Here is a 13,871-nt window from a genome sequence, read left to right on the forward strand (position 1 = left end):
CCTCCACCCCTATTTTGAGCCTGGCAACAGGGAAGAGTCTTAGGTTGGTAAAGATATTTAAAAGGTCAGAGCCCCTGTCTAGTGTGAGTCCTTGCCCAGTTTGTAATCTGTTCATTTGTGACTGAGCTGCTGATTTTTGTTTGGAGTCACTTGAAGACATGTAGTACAGAAGGTCATGTATGTGGTTTTGCTTCAGTTTGATTCCATTCTCTTCTCTGTTTCTCACCTGCATAATGATCTTAAAAATTGTAGATCATAGCTCCTTGTATTACTTATCAATTTTGTTAGTCTCATTCAGCATCCCAATTCACTTATTCCTTTCTCTTATATCTATGGGTCTTAGACAGATTAAAAAAAAACTCGTTTTCTCTTGCTCCCTCCTCCCAAATACAATCCTACACTATTATTTACTAAGAATATATATCAAAGGAGTTAGTCAATGTGTAAGGAAGGTGAATTGGTTTTCAAATCTCTCATTCTGATTAAGAAATATGACACTCTGGAAACACTCAAAGTCCTTTAATGATGTAACTAACCATCACATATCAGATAACTCCAGTGAAATGTGTGTGTGCTGTTTGCACAAAGGTTCTAAATGCATGGAATAGTAACAAAAAGTGGGGACAAATAGAAGTTGGTAAGAAAAATTTAGAAACTAAAACTGGACAGTAGTGGTGCATGACTTTAATCCAGCAATTGGGAAGCAGAAGTAGGCAGATCTCTGAGTTCAAAGCCAGCCTGGTCTACAGAGTGAGTTCCAAGACATCCAGAGCTGTTACATGGAGAAAGCCTGTCTTGAAACACCACCCCCAAAATTAGAAAGTGGAGTGAATAAAGCTAGTAGAATTGTGGAGTGTGACAATGAATTCAGTCTTGAGACAAACATGAAACAGCCAGGTTGTGTTCTTTTGGATAAAGAAAAACAGAGTAAAATAGATGAAAATAGGGGTTTTGACCATGAAACAACAGTAAAGAGTAGAAACAAATTGGGTTGGACAAAGCAGAGGGAAAATGGAAATTGACATCCTGTTCCTTTGCCATCCACCTGGATATGGTGTTTATATGGGGACAGAATTGGGAAAGGCCCATTTTTGTTCATCTGGATGTCTATCCCATGATGGGGCTCCCTGTATTAAACAGGCTGTTCTGTATCCTCTATCATAAATGAAACCCATGTGTATAAAAGGGTCTCAGTTTGGTTCTGCTTCCTGTCTTCTGCAATTCAGCTTGTACCAACATCACACTTTCTTAATCATTGAATCTTTCTGTCTTGATAGAAATCAGAAAATCCTCGTACCTCCTTTTATTCATATACAATTTGTAAGGATGATCACAGATTAGTTAGCACACCCATAACTATCCATGTTTTACGTTAGATCCTCAGAACTTTCTTGTGTTGTAGCTAAAAGTTTAGACCTTTTAATCAACATCTCATTTCCTTGTACTGCCATGTTCCTGGCAGCCACAGGGCTAGGCCCAAATTTTATGAGTTAACCACTTTAGATTTAACATGTAAGATCATGAAGCAGTTTTTCTCTATCTGGTTGCTTTTATTTGATATATCCATTCAAATTTTAAAAATTTCCCATTTTTATGGCTGAAGACCTTCCACTGTATACATGTACACATTACTGTGTGCATAAATGATCCTGTGTGTGTGCTTATGTATGTATGCAAATGTGTGTGCATGCATGCATGCATGACACATTTTTACTTTTATCTGTTGATGGACATTTTGCTGTTAACATATATTAGTAATTGTGGGACTGCTGTTGTCTCTTTGACAAACTGATTTCATTTCCTTTGGACATATAATCCTGGTCCTGGAACTGCTGGATCATATAGTAAGCCTATTTTTAATTTTTTGAAGAAAGCTTCACATTTTCCATCATTGCTGCACTAATTCACATTCCTATAACTGGTAAGTATTTTCCCTTTTCCACATTCTTACCAGCACTTGTGATTTTTTATGGTTGTTATTATAGCTGGGCTGAGTTGATAATCTAATTTTGAACTTCCCTGATGGTTAACAATGTTGAACATTTTTCATATATTTATTGGCCATCTGTTGCCTTCTTGAAAATATATATTAATCTTTTTTGAAGGTTTATTTAATTTTATTTTATATGTATGGGTATTTTGTTTGCATGTATGACTATGCACAATGTTTGTGCAATGCGTTCAGAGGCTAGACGAAGGTGTAAGATCCTTTGAAACTAGGGTTATAGATGGTTGTGAGATACTATGTAGGTTCTTGGAACTGAACCTTAGTGCTCTGCAAGCAGCTAGTGATTGTAACCACTGAACCATCTCTCCAGACTCTTGATCGTTTTAAAGTTGAATAACTTGCTTTTTTTGTTGCTAAGTCTTTGAGTTCCTTAAAATATATTCTTATGTATTTACTATTTTATATTTATTGTCAAATTCATTTTATTTGTCTCTTTTGGTGTTGTATGAAATTCAAATTGATTTTGTGTTTTGACACCATATCCAGATTTTCTAATATGTAGATTTTAAAAGTTTTTATATAGATATATTATCTGCAGATAGTATTAACACCAGTTCTTATTTTTAACTCTTATATCAATTTATGAATAAAGCTATTGTAAACATTATTGCAGTTTTTGTATGTTGATAAATTTTTAATTCCTCTGGATAAATAAGGAATTCAATCGCTGGGCCATATGGTTGAAAATAGGTTTAGGTTTTCATAAAACTACCATACTATCCTCCAAGGTGATCATATCATTTTGCATTCTTACCAGCTAGGAATTATAGTTCCTTTCACTCTACATCTTCACTAGTATGGGGTGGTGTCAGTAGTCTGACTTCTAGCCATTCTATTGGTTATTTCATTTTTATTTCCTTAATATCATGTAATGTAGAGTATCTTCTCATAAGCTTATTTGCCATTTGTACATAGTCTATAGTAAGATGTCTGTTATGTCCATTTTTAAGTAAGATTCTTTCTTTATTGTTTATTTTAAAAGTTCTTTGTATGCGTTGTATGGCAGTCTTTTATCAGGGATGTTTACCTTTGAAATGTCTTTTCCTAGTTTGTTCTTGCTTTCCCTTTCTCTTGATAGTGTTATTTTTTTAAAGAAAAATAATGACATCAGTTCTTTTTTCATCACTAGATACAAGAGCTTCTGTTTTATTGTAGTAGCAGTGCTGTAGTTTTTCATTTTACAGTTAAGCCTAAGATCTACTTAGAGCTAATTTTGTGAAAGGTATAGGGTCTCTGTTTAGATTTCTTTTATAAGTGGGCATTCAATTGTTCCAGCACCATTTGATGAAAAGATAATGTTTTCTACAGTGCATAGCATTCACTTCTTTTTTTTTTTTTTTGGTTTTTTGAGACAGGGTTTCTCTGTGGCTTTGGAGCCTGTCCTGGAACTATCTCTGTAGACCAGGCTGGTCTCGAACTCACAGAGATTCGCCTGCCTCTGCCTCCCGAGTGCTGGGATTAAAGGTGTGCACCACCATCACCTGGCTGGCATTCACTTCTTTTTCAAAGTTTAGCTGAACATATTATGTGGCTCTACTTTAGCATTCTTGATTGCAGTTTATTGAAATATTTGTCTGTTCTTTCACCAGAGTTTTAAAAAAAAATTCTAGGCTCCAGGGAGGATCCCAGTGGACTAAGTTCCACTTGCCTGTTTGAATATGCTAATTAAAGAAGTAGACAGAGAAAGAATTTTTAACCAATGGGATTATGCTAGATCAAACAAAAAAAAACAATGAAAACAAAACAGATTAAAAAAAGAGATTCATTGACCCCAGGTCTATCTTAAAGAAATTTTGAGAATTTATAGGAGAGGAAATAAATCAGAAAGAATTGAGGCATCCATAGCTGAGGGAATGATGATGTTAGATAGCTGACAGAGTAGGTAATCTTGTTCAGCCTGGTGATCTGATCAACCATTATCTCAGTTCTGGTTTTAGAGAAGTTGTTATCACAGTCATAATTCGAAGGAAACAATCTGGTTTCCATGAGATGATCGCTCCTGCTCAAGGGTGTTGTCTCTATTCCCTTCATGGAGAAATTGCCTCCATTTGGGGGACAACATCATGGGAGTAATCTGTTCTTTGAGGCACATAATTTCTTGGGGATACTTTCAATCTTTTGTTATAAAGACATTTGCTCATTAGTCCTGACCTTCTTAGAATTCAAGGTACCTGAAGAAGAGTGGGAGTTAGAGGGAAAATTTTAGAAAGGGAAAATAGAGCCAGAGTGAAATAAAATGGACTTAGGCTAGTGACTGAGTTTTCCTTCAGTACGACACTGTCTTATTACTATAGCATTAGAATAAATAATGAAATCAGATAGTGTCAGTTCCTATTATTCCAGAAAAAATATTGTTTTCAATGTGTCTTCTTAATCATGTCTTATGTAAACAGAGATGGGATTTTGGTGTTTTTGTGAGATGAAGTCTTAAATTGCCCAATTTAACTAACTTCAAACTCATCATGTACCCTAGATTGGCCTTGAACTCTTGGCAACCCTCCTGCTTTAGTCTCCTGAGTGCTGGAGTTATAGGCATGCACCACCATGCCTAGCAACAAAGAAAAGCCTAATTTCTTCCTTCCTAATCTGTATATTTTTCTTTTCTTGAGTACTCATAGTACAATATTAAAAAGCAGTGTGAAAAGGGAACATCCTTGATTTTTTTTCTTATTTTTAGGAGGAATGTTTGGAGTTTCCTACCACTAATTATGTCATTAGCTATAGGTTTCTTTGTAGGTTTTCCCTTGCTTCCTTTCATCTTCCCTTTTCCTCTCCTCTCTCCTCCCTCCTTCCCTCCTGCTTCTCTCCCTTCATTCCTTCTGTTCCTCATTACATTTCTTCTTTAGTACTACAGATTAAACTCATGGCCTTCAGCATGCTAGGCAGTCACTCTTCCACTAGCTACATCCCCTGCTCTGTAACTTTTTTTTTTTTTACCAAGCTGAGGACATTCCTCTTTTTTCCTAGTTTACTGAGATTCTGTTCCTTCCTCTCTTTCTTCCTTCTTTTCTTGATTTCTTTTTCTTTAAACAATGTGTATGTTTGCGTGTTCGGTTATGTACATGTTAGTGCAGGTACCTATAGAGGTCAGAGGCATTGACTCTCCTTGGAACTGCAGTTACAAGCACCTATGAGCCACTGATGTGGGAGCTGGAAACTGAACTCAGATGCTTTGAAAGAACAAAACTTTCTCTTAAATAAAGACTCAGCCAATTGTCCAAACCCTCTTTTTCTTATTAAAATCATGAATGGGTATTGGATTTTGTCACATGGTTTTTCTTTATCTGTGGATATGATTTGGAATTTTATTAGCCCTTTCTGAGTATCAGAAGTTTATTTAGCAAAAAAAGTCACATTAAAAATGCACATGACCCAATTTTACACCATAGTTAAACAGGCTCTTTGGGGAAGGCATGGACTTTTAGGCTGAACACCTATTGTTTAGGCTCTTTCCAAGGCTTCTAACATGAGGATGCTGTTTACTCATATTATCACCATTCCAGTGTTAATCTGCTGCCCACTATATGACAGCTACACATACTCATCAATCTCAAGATTCATAAAGGGGTTAAAGCCCCACAGTATGCCTTAAACTTAATAATGAGAAATATAATGATTGATTTTCAAATGTTGAACCAGACTTGCATAACTATTATAAATCCTACTTGTTCATATTAAATAATTTTTAAGCATCATCAAATCAAATTTATTAGTATTTTTAGAATGTTTGCCTTTATATTTATGAAATATCTTGATCTATAGTTTCCTTATAATATCTTTGACTTTGTATTAGAGTAATTCTGGCCTTGATGAGTTAAGAAGTACTCAATATGCCTTATAGACATTTCTTCTTTCAGTTCAATAACTATTCTAAATTTTGTTTCACTACCACATCTGTGTAATAAGTTTCTGATTCTATATTAGCTCAAATATCTGTCTTCCCGCTCCCGTACCTGGGTATCTGATTATGGTTGCAAAAGAGCTCAACTGAGTCCTTAATGCAAAACACAATGCTGTTGTTCTATGCTAAGCTTGTTTTCTTACTTACTACAAATGGATATTTCATACATTTTCTCCTGAAACTCACAGGTCTATCTCCACTATCTTCAAGCTCAGAAGACTTTTTAAAAATAAATTCAGCAAATACTTGTTAATTACTTGCTGTATTTCCTTCTGATTTATGAAGAGAACCAAAATCATTACACAGCATAAGTATCTTTAGAATCTGGACTCATTTTCCATCTTTTGGGGAATGGTTTCTGACTTTCAGCTACATTTAATAGCAAGCTTTTTTATGAAAATTATGTATTATGCGTCCCTGCTTCTCCGGAGCTATAGGCATAGGCCCTGGAGAAGATTTAGACTTGGATTTTAGTTTCAATGGATATTGTCTTGTAGCACTCACCACTCCAGACTCTGTCTTTCAGGTGATGTACAAAGCCAGTCCCTGAGACACAGGGATAAGCGGCTCAGTTTAAATCTGGTAAGTTTGACCTTTTTGTTCCTTTAGGTTTCAGTTTGACCAGAAATAACCTGACCTATATGTGATATTTTCTTTAAGTCTTCTGAGATTCGGTACTCTGGATCTCTGAGAACTCTTTCAGTAATCCCCTAAAGATTTGAACTGATTTAGGTCACTATTAAAGCACTGTATTATACTTGAAGCATGTATTGTTATTTTGCTCGTTGCTATGAAAAAAGTACTTGACCAAAGCCACTTAAGAGAAAGGTTCATTTTGCTTCATGGTTTATTCAGTTCAGGATTCCAAGATTCAAGGAGGTTGGCACTGTATACATTCAGAGTGGGATCTCCCTTTTCAGTTAAACCTCTCTAGAAATACCCCCAAAAATGTATCTCTGAGGAATCCCAAATCTAGCCAAGTTGATAATCATAATTAACTACCACAGAGCAAATCACTAATTCAAAACCTTTAGTGTCCTAGCTTCAGATCTTGGAGAATTATCTATTCTCATGTGGATTCAGACACAGAATTTTGACTAGGTGCTTGTCCAATTTTCACTAGAAAATTCAGAGTTACTTTGGGGGTAATTTGGAACTGAAACTGAATGCACAGCTGTAGTGCCTACTAGTTTGCATTTGTGGTCTATAGTTTCCAACCTATACTTGTTCTGTCTTGCAGCCATGTAAGTTTTCGCCGATGTATCCCACAGCTTCACTCACTGTTGAAGACAGCTATGTGCCCATGAGCCCCAAAGGCACTGTTTCTAGTCTGAGGCCCCATTATAGCCAGGATGACTACATCCCAATGAACTCAAGCATGCTACCCGAGTTACCTGCAGATTTGGAGCCACCTCCAGTGAACAGAGATCTCAAGCCCCAGAGGAAATGTAAGGCATTTAACTAGGATTGTTGTGTTGGGTAGGAGGGCAAGCTCCTTCCTTATTAGAAAGAGTCAGGCAGTGTTAGCACACACCTTTAATTCAGCACTTCGATGGCAAAGGCAGGCAGATCTCAGTGAGTTTGAGGCCAGCCTGGTCTACAAAGTGAGTTCTAGGAGATCAAGGACTGTTACATAGAAACCCTGTCTAGAAAAACAAAAAAGAAAAAGAAAAAAAAAGATTATTAGGACGTTGGGAGTACTCTGTCTTCAATAGTGAGTACCTTACGTTTCAAGATTGTTATGGTAAAAAGAGCCAGGGAACCTAAAGGTACTCAGTCAGGCTCTGAAAACGCAACCTACAAATCCAAGTTCATACCAGAGGGCTTAGTTTTTGCTTAATTTCCATAATGAAATCCCAGGAGTAAGTGATGAGAATCATAATGGAAGCCACAAAACATCTCATTTAAATAGCTTTTGAATGTATAATGCTAGTCCTCTGGAAGGCAGCCTACTATATATAGTCTTTGACAGCAATTCCTTAATGTCTTTCATACTCAAGTTCATTTTATAACTTATTGCTCTGTCCATGCCACATGTCAGCAGGGGTAGTGGTATGGAAAGACTTCAACTGTAAACCATATGACTACTGTGTTCACAGTGCAACCTTTAGCTCCTGTGTTACTACTCCCAGGCAGCCCTTCTGATCTGCTAAGCATCATAGACATACAAGGATAAGAAAAAGAAAGAGAAAAACAGATCAAAGTGAATTCTTTTTATTTTTTTGAAATTCTTTTATGTATGTGGGTATTTTGCCTGCTTTTATCTCTATGACCCACATGCATTCGATGTCTACAGATGCCATAAGGGAGCATCAAATCCCCTGGAATTATAGTTACAGACAGTTTGAACTACCATGTAGGTGCTGGGAACAGAACTGGATCCTCTGGAAGAGCAGTAAGTGCTCTTAATCACTGAGACATCAAAACAATTTGGCAGCAAGAAGGTCTCTGTCAGCATGGTTTTCTTCTCATGTAGGTTAGTGGAGGAAATAGATATCAAAGCAGCCAGATAGGCCACTGAGGCAAGTACTAAGTATGGAGGCTGCTGCCTTGAGCAAACCAAAAGGAAACCATGCCATCTGGGGTCACAGTCAAATAATCACAGTTGTCGTTTCATTATAAACTGTGGGGGGAATGCATGGAGCATAAGCAAACAAAAGCATGAGGTCTGTGGTGAGGGATCTGGCACTGTCTGGAGGCTAGAGAAGGCCACCCAAAAAAGGGTCCATTGAACTGAGATGTGAAGATGAGTAACTAGGGAACAACATAAGGAAGAATATTTAGGTGAGAGGACCCTTAGAACCTGGTGATCATTTCTGCTTCTTAGACATGTAGAGTGTCTGGAATATATTGATCTTCCTGAGGTTACAGATTTCTGTGTATTGGGTTAATACTGTGTTTCCAGTTTGGTTTCCATTGTGATTCATGACTGAGTTCCCAATACATGTTTGTTGACTAAATGTATACTATGAGACTATTTATTCAATAGTTGTCCTTATCCCCAGAGAGCCAGGCAAGAATGGAATGTTAAGATTCTCACTCATCATCAGTAATTTCTGTTAGTATATTCTAATTTGGCATGTAAAGAAAGAGGATTATTATAGCTTTTATAATCTTTAAATTCCTGTACTGTTTTTTAGTACGGCCACCTCCCTTGGACCTGAGAAACCTTTCCACCATCCGAGAACACACATCTCTAACCAGGACTCACACTGTGCCTTGGTAAGCCTCAAATCTTAGATCTCTTGTGGTTGAAACTCATTTCATCTTGCTTAAGGGAGCCAAAGGAGGATCCGGTCTTGTGATCAAGAACCATGAGTGGTTTCTAGACCACAAAGGATGGTATGTGACTGGGTTCTTCTGGATTCTGAAGCCTGGAAATAGCAGTGTTGGGAACGTCTCTCTCTTCCTTCTGTACCTGTTTTCTGAAGAGCTCTTTTCTTTGTTGCATGATCCTGCTCTATATTAGTCAGGGTTTTCCAAAGAAATAGAACTGATAGAACAAATATGTATATATTAAAAGAGAATTTGTTAAAGTGCTTTACAGGATGTGGTCTGAGTAGTTCAACAATGGTTGTCTCCCAACGGAAAGGCCAGGAATACAGTAGTTGTTCAGTCTATGATGCTAGATGTCTCAAAAGTTTTAATCTGGTGTTGGAGTCCCAGGGAATTCTCAGAGAGATCCTGGTCTTTAGTCTCCATTAGAATCCTAAAGAAATAGGTTCTAACACCAGTGAAGGAATGCCTAAGCATCAGGATAGATGAACTTGTTAATGAGAGTGAAGGCAAGCAGTAAAAACGCAAAAGCTTTATTCCACCTCTTTTTATGTGAGCTGCCATCAGAAGGTGTGGCCCAGATTTAGGGTGGGTTTTCTCACCTCAAATGATAGAATAAGGAACATTCCTCACAGCTGTGCCCAGCTGCTTGTGTTTTAGTTGATCCTAGAAGTAGTCAAGTTGTCCAATATTATTAATTACAGACTCCAAGCTTGCTTACATGCTTCAATTCCAGGACCAACAAAGATAGACTATTTTTATAATCCTAATACAGACTTCCAAGGGAGACAACATTAAGGGATTCTGTCAGATTGGAATAAAGTAGTGCACAGATAGCACTACTAACTAGAGAATTCCAAGTTTATGAATTGTATCTGAGAAAAGAACTTTCAGAGAAAATGGGATTGTTTATGGGCTAGGTACACAAACCTTAACACACATGTGCCTGTTCATTTTACCTTCTATAAGCTGCATTTTCCTAGCTCATGATAAATGCCACAGGACATGGTAACTTTTTTTTGAGGTAGGGGTCTCTCTATGTAGCACTGGTTGGCCTGGTGTTCACTATGTAGACTATGAAGGCATTGAACTCACATAAATCTGCCTTTTTCTGCTTCCTGAGTTCTGGGATTAAAGGTAAAGGGATGCACCACCATACCCATGCAGACATGCTAACTTTGTAAAGCAGAATTCTGCAGAGAGCTTCATTTCCAAGCTGAACTGTAGAGACACATAGCCTGTTATTCTGTCTCAGAAGGAAGTAAGAAATTAATATACTGTCTCTCTTGTCCTTTCAGATGAATGAGTACACTTTCATTCTTCTGACTACTTTGGAAGCAAAAAGACCCCAAGGGAGGAGAGGGTTGTTGTCGTCTGGTTGTTTTTTTTGTTTAGATTTTGCTTTGAAATATTTTTTTTATTCTGTTAGTCAGCTTTATTACTTTGAAGCATTTTTCTTAATTTGTTGTTGTTTACTAAATAAGATGTATTTGTATGTGTTACATGATGGGCTTAGGAAAAAATAGTTGGGAAGCATTTGCTCCATGGTGGGAGAGGGCTACTGGGAAGTGTCTTCTTCAAGAATTGTTTGGGCCAAAAGGAAGCTATGTCTGGAAGGGGAGGACTCAAACCCCACAGGGCTGTGTCTGTTCCTGGCTATGTTTCACAGCAGCTGTAAGACATTGCATTGACCTCATCCGTGTTTTTTGGTCTTAGCAATCGAACCAGCTTTCTCTCTTCACAAAGAAATGGTATTAATTCTGCAAGATTTTTTGCCACTCCTTCTTCCAAAGAAGAAGAAGAAAGCTACATCCAAATGGTAATCTTGTATTTTTATGTTCTTTTTCCTCTCCAAATCTATAATCTTGAGAGTTCATTATGATAAAAGCACATTCCTTAGAAGTCTCTGTTCAGTCATAAAGCACACTTGATTGTAAAACCAGGTCACCTTTTTTTTTTTTAGATTGGGAGCAAATTAATTTGAAGCTAATTTACTTTTTTCTTTTTAAAAGTGTATTGTATTGGACTGGAGGAGAGGGAGGGGGGAGAGGAGTGGGTGGAGGGGGAGAAGGGTTGGAGGAGGGGGGGAAGGGGGGGAGGAGGGGGAGGGAAATGGGAGGCTGGGAGGAGGTGGAAACTTGTTTTTTTCCTTTTCTCAATAAAAATAAAAAAAAAAAAAAAAAAAAAAAAAAATAAAAAAAATAAAAAAAAAGTGTATTGTAAGGGTGTGCATGTGTGTAGTATATGTGTATGCATATGTGCATATTGGTGCATGTGCACATGTGTATGCACATACATGTGAGGGCCAAAGGTTGACATCAGGAGTCATTATCTCTGTTCGCCTTACCGTTTTTTCCCTTAATCTTAGGATAGGGTCTCTCATTGAACCCAAAGCTCACTGATTTGCTAGGATGCTTGGCCAGAGAATTCCAGGGATTCATCTGTCTTCTCTCAACCCTGTACCTGAAATATAGATGTATGTAATCATGCCTATATTTTATGTGAGTTCTGGAGATCTGAACTGAGACCCTAACATTTGAGTGCAAAGCACTTTATCTTCAGAGTCACTCCTCAGCTCCCTTGAAGTTGGTTTTCTTTCTTGCAGTATTCAGCTTTTTATACCATTTGAAGTCCACATTATTTCATGAGAACCTAGGACCTAAAGTCTGTGTTATGGAAAATAGAAATGGTAGCCAATTCTTTTTTCAGAAAACTGTGATGTTCTGTATGATTCCAATGGGTTTGTAATTCTCTAAATGTCCAAAGTCCAGGCTGTGAAAACAAGTTTCTTGGAGGCTTTATTTTATAAAAACACCTGCCTCTGAACTTTCTGAAGATTTGTCTTTTAGGGTCTTTCTGTAGACTTGAGTGTGTAAAGATGTTACATGTTTGTCCTTTGATTATCCATTCACAGTTCAAGAGTGTTAATATCTCCTTTTTGTCCTGTTGCCCTATTCTCTTAATGTGGATTCTTTAGCTAGAACTGTATCTATTCACAAAATAGAAACGGGAAATTCCAGAGAGAATTTCACTATAAACATTTTTTATGTTTTGAAGAGATCTTCTCCATCCTGCTAAGCCAGGATGATGTTCAAGACACTGATATATACTCTTAAGAAGATAATCTTATCCTCCTATGTATGAGGAGACAAGGCAATTAAAGTACATTGTGTGCACTATGAAATTTTCAAAGGATGTATTAAAATATTATATAAAGCCGGGCGATGGTGGCGCACGCCTTTAATCCCAGCACTCGGGAGGCAGAGGCAGGTGGATCTCTGTGAGTTCGAGACCAGCCTGGTCTACAGAGCTAGTGCCAGGACAGGCTCCAAAGCCACAGAGAAACCCTGTCTCGATAAACCAAAAAAAAATATTATATAAAAATAAAAGTCTAAAATGGATTACCTCTAAGACAGTAACAGCTGACTGCTTCATTTTGTCTTATTTTATAAAAGTTGTGCTGTGATTCACTTAACTATATGCAGGTGGGAAGTGACTCACCTATAAATCTGCTGTGTTCTTCCCAATATTTCTTACACTTAGTAATAGCCCTTGGGAAACTTCTAGAAGAAAATATTCCTATAAAGGATCCTGAACAGCTGTGCTCTGTCTCCGGAGAACAGAAAAGGGAAGTGAACCTAAAACATTATGGAAGCAAGTGTAAAGTTATTCCAGACACCAGCAGTTTGCTTCTGATATTTGAGACAGTAAGACTGGTAATTTCATAAACAACACAGTTAAATATTGATTACTTGCATAAATGTGTATAGGTTGTCAATGAATGTGTATTACTGAACAATATGACACAGAAGTTGAAGAGCAGGCAATACTGGTTGATGGTAGATTGAGCAAAGTACTATGTGAAAAAGGTGAGGGGGGTGTCTTACCTCATTCAGCCGCATTTGTTTTAACTTCAGTTTACAATATACTCTGAAATGACTTGCTTATACCTTGTGCCACACAATTGCCCAATATGATAGTCACAGCTAACATGATGGCTTACAACCACTTTGGATTTTAATCAAATAAGGAAATTGCGGGGGTCCCTGGTACAGTTTTTCTTGGTTTGCAGTTCTCTGAGTTTGGGTATATAGAGATAGATGAATTTAGATAGACAGATAGATGGGAAAGAGGGAGGGAGGGAAGAAGGGAGGGAGGGAAAGAGAAAGAGAGGGAATTCTGAACATGGTGCCATCAACCCCAGATATTCACTCATTCTATCTCTTTATACTCTTTATACCATACTGCCACTCTAAACTCCTGGTATCAACTGATCTATTCTTTATAACTATCATTTTGGATTATCAAGAATGTTACATAGAGAGAGAATCATACAATACTTTTGAGTCTGGCCTAATTTACTCAGAATATGATCTGAAATTCATCCAAATTGATACACATGTCACTACTGTTTCATTGCTGAGTAACATTCCCTTGTATGGATTGTCCACATTTTGTTTGCCCACTCACCCACTGAGGAACATTTGGACTCTTTCAAATCCAGGGGCAAGTAGAACAGTTATAAAATTTTATATTATTTAATATACAATTTATTATAGTAAAATACATGTAGCACAAAAATTGCCATTTTATGGGTTTTGATCCTACTGCATGTACTGGCTTTGTGGGAGCCTAGGCAGTTTGGATGCTCACCTTACTAGACCTGGATGGAGGTGGGTGGTCCTT

General features: G+C 37.4%; 1 protein-coding gene across 1 annotated transcript in view; it reads left to right on the forward strand.

The window, feature by feature from the left end:
• The window catches only part of Gab3 (GRB2 associated binding protein 3), a 114,672-nt gene that overhangs the window by 81,994 nt on the left and 18,807 nt on the right, over window positions 1-13,871 (forward strand). The window contains exons 5-8 of the mRNA XM_005370672.2: window positions 6,436-6,491; window positions 7,150-7,357; window positions 9,050-9,131; window positions 10,902-11,004. Of these exons, the coding sequence (XP_005370729.1) occupies window positions 6,436-6,491; window positions 7,150-7,357; window positions 9,050-9,131; window positions 10,902-11,004 (449 nt within the window). The remainder of the gene's footprint in view (window positions 1-6,435; window positions 6,492-7,149; window positions 7,358-9,049; window positions 9,132-10,901; window positions 11,005-13,871) is intronic.

This window comes from Microtus ochrogaster, unplaced genomic scaffold (genome assembly GCF_000317375.1).
Source record: "Microtus ochrogaster isolate Prairie Vole_2 unplaced genomic scaffold, MicOch1.0 UNK85, whole genome shotgun sequence".
NCBI classification, from domain to species: Eukaryota; Metazoa; Chordata; class Mammalia; order Rodentia; family Cricetidae; genus Microtus; species Microtus ochrogaster.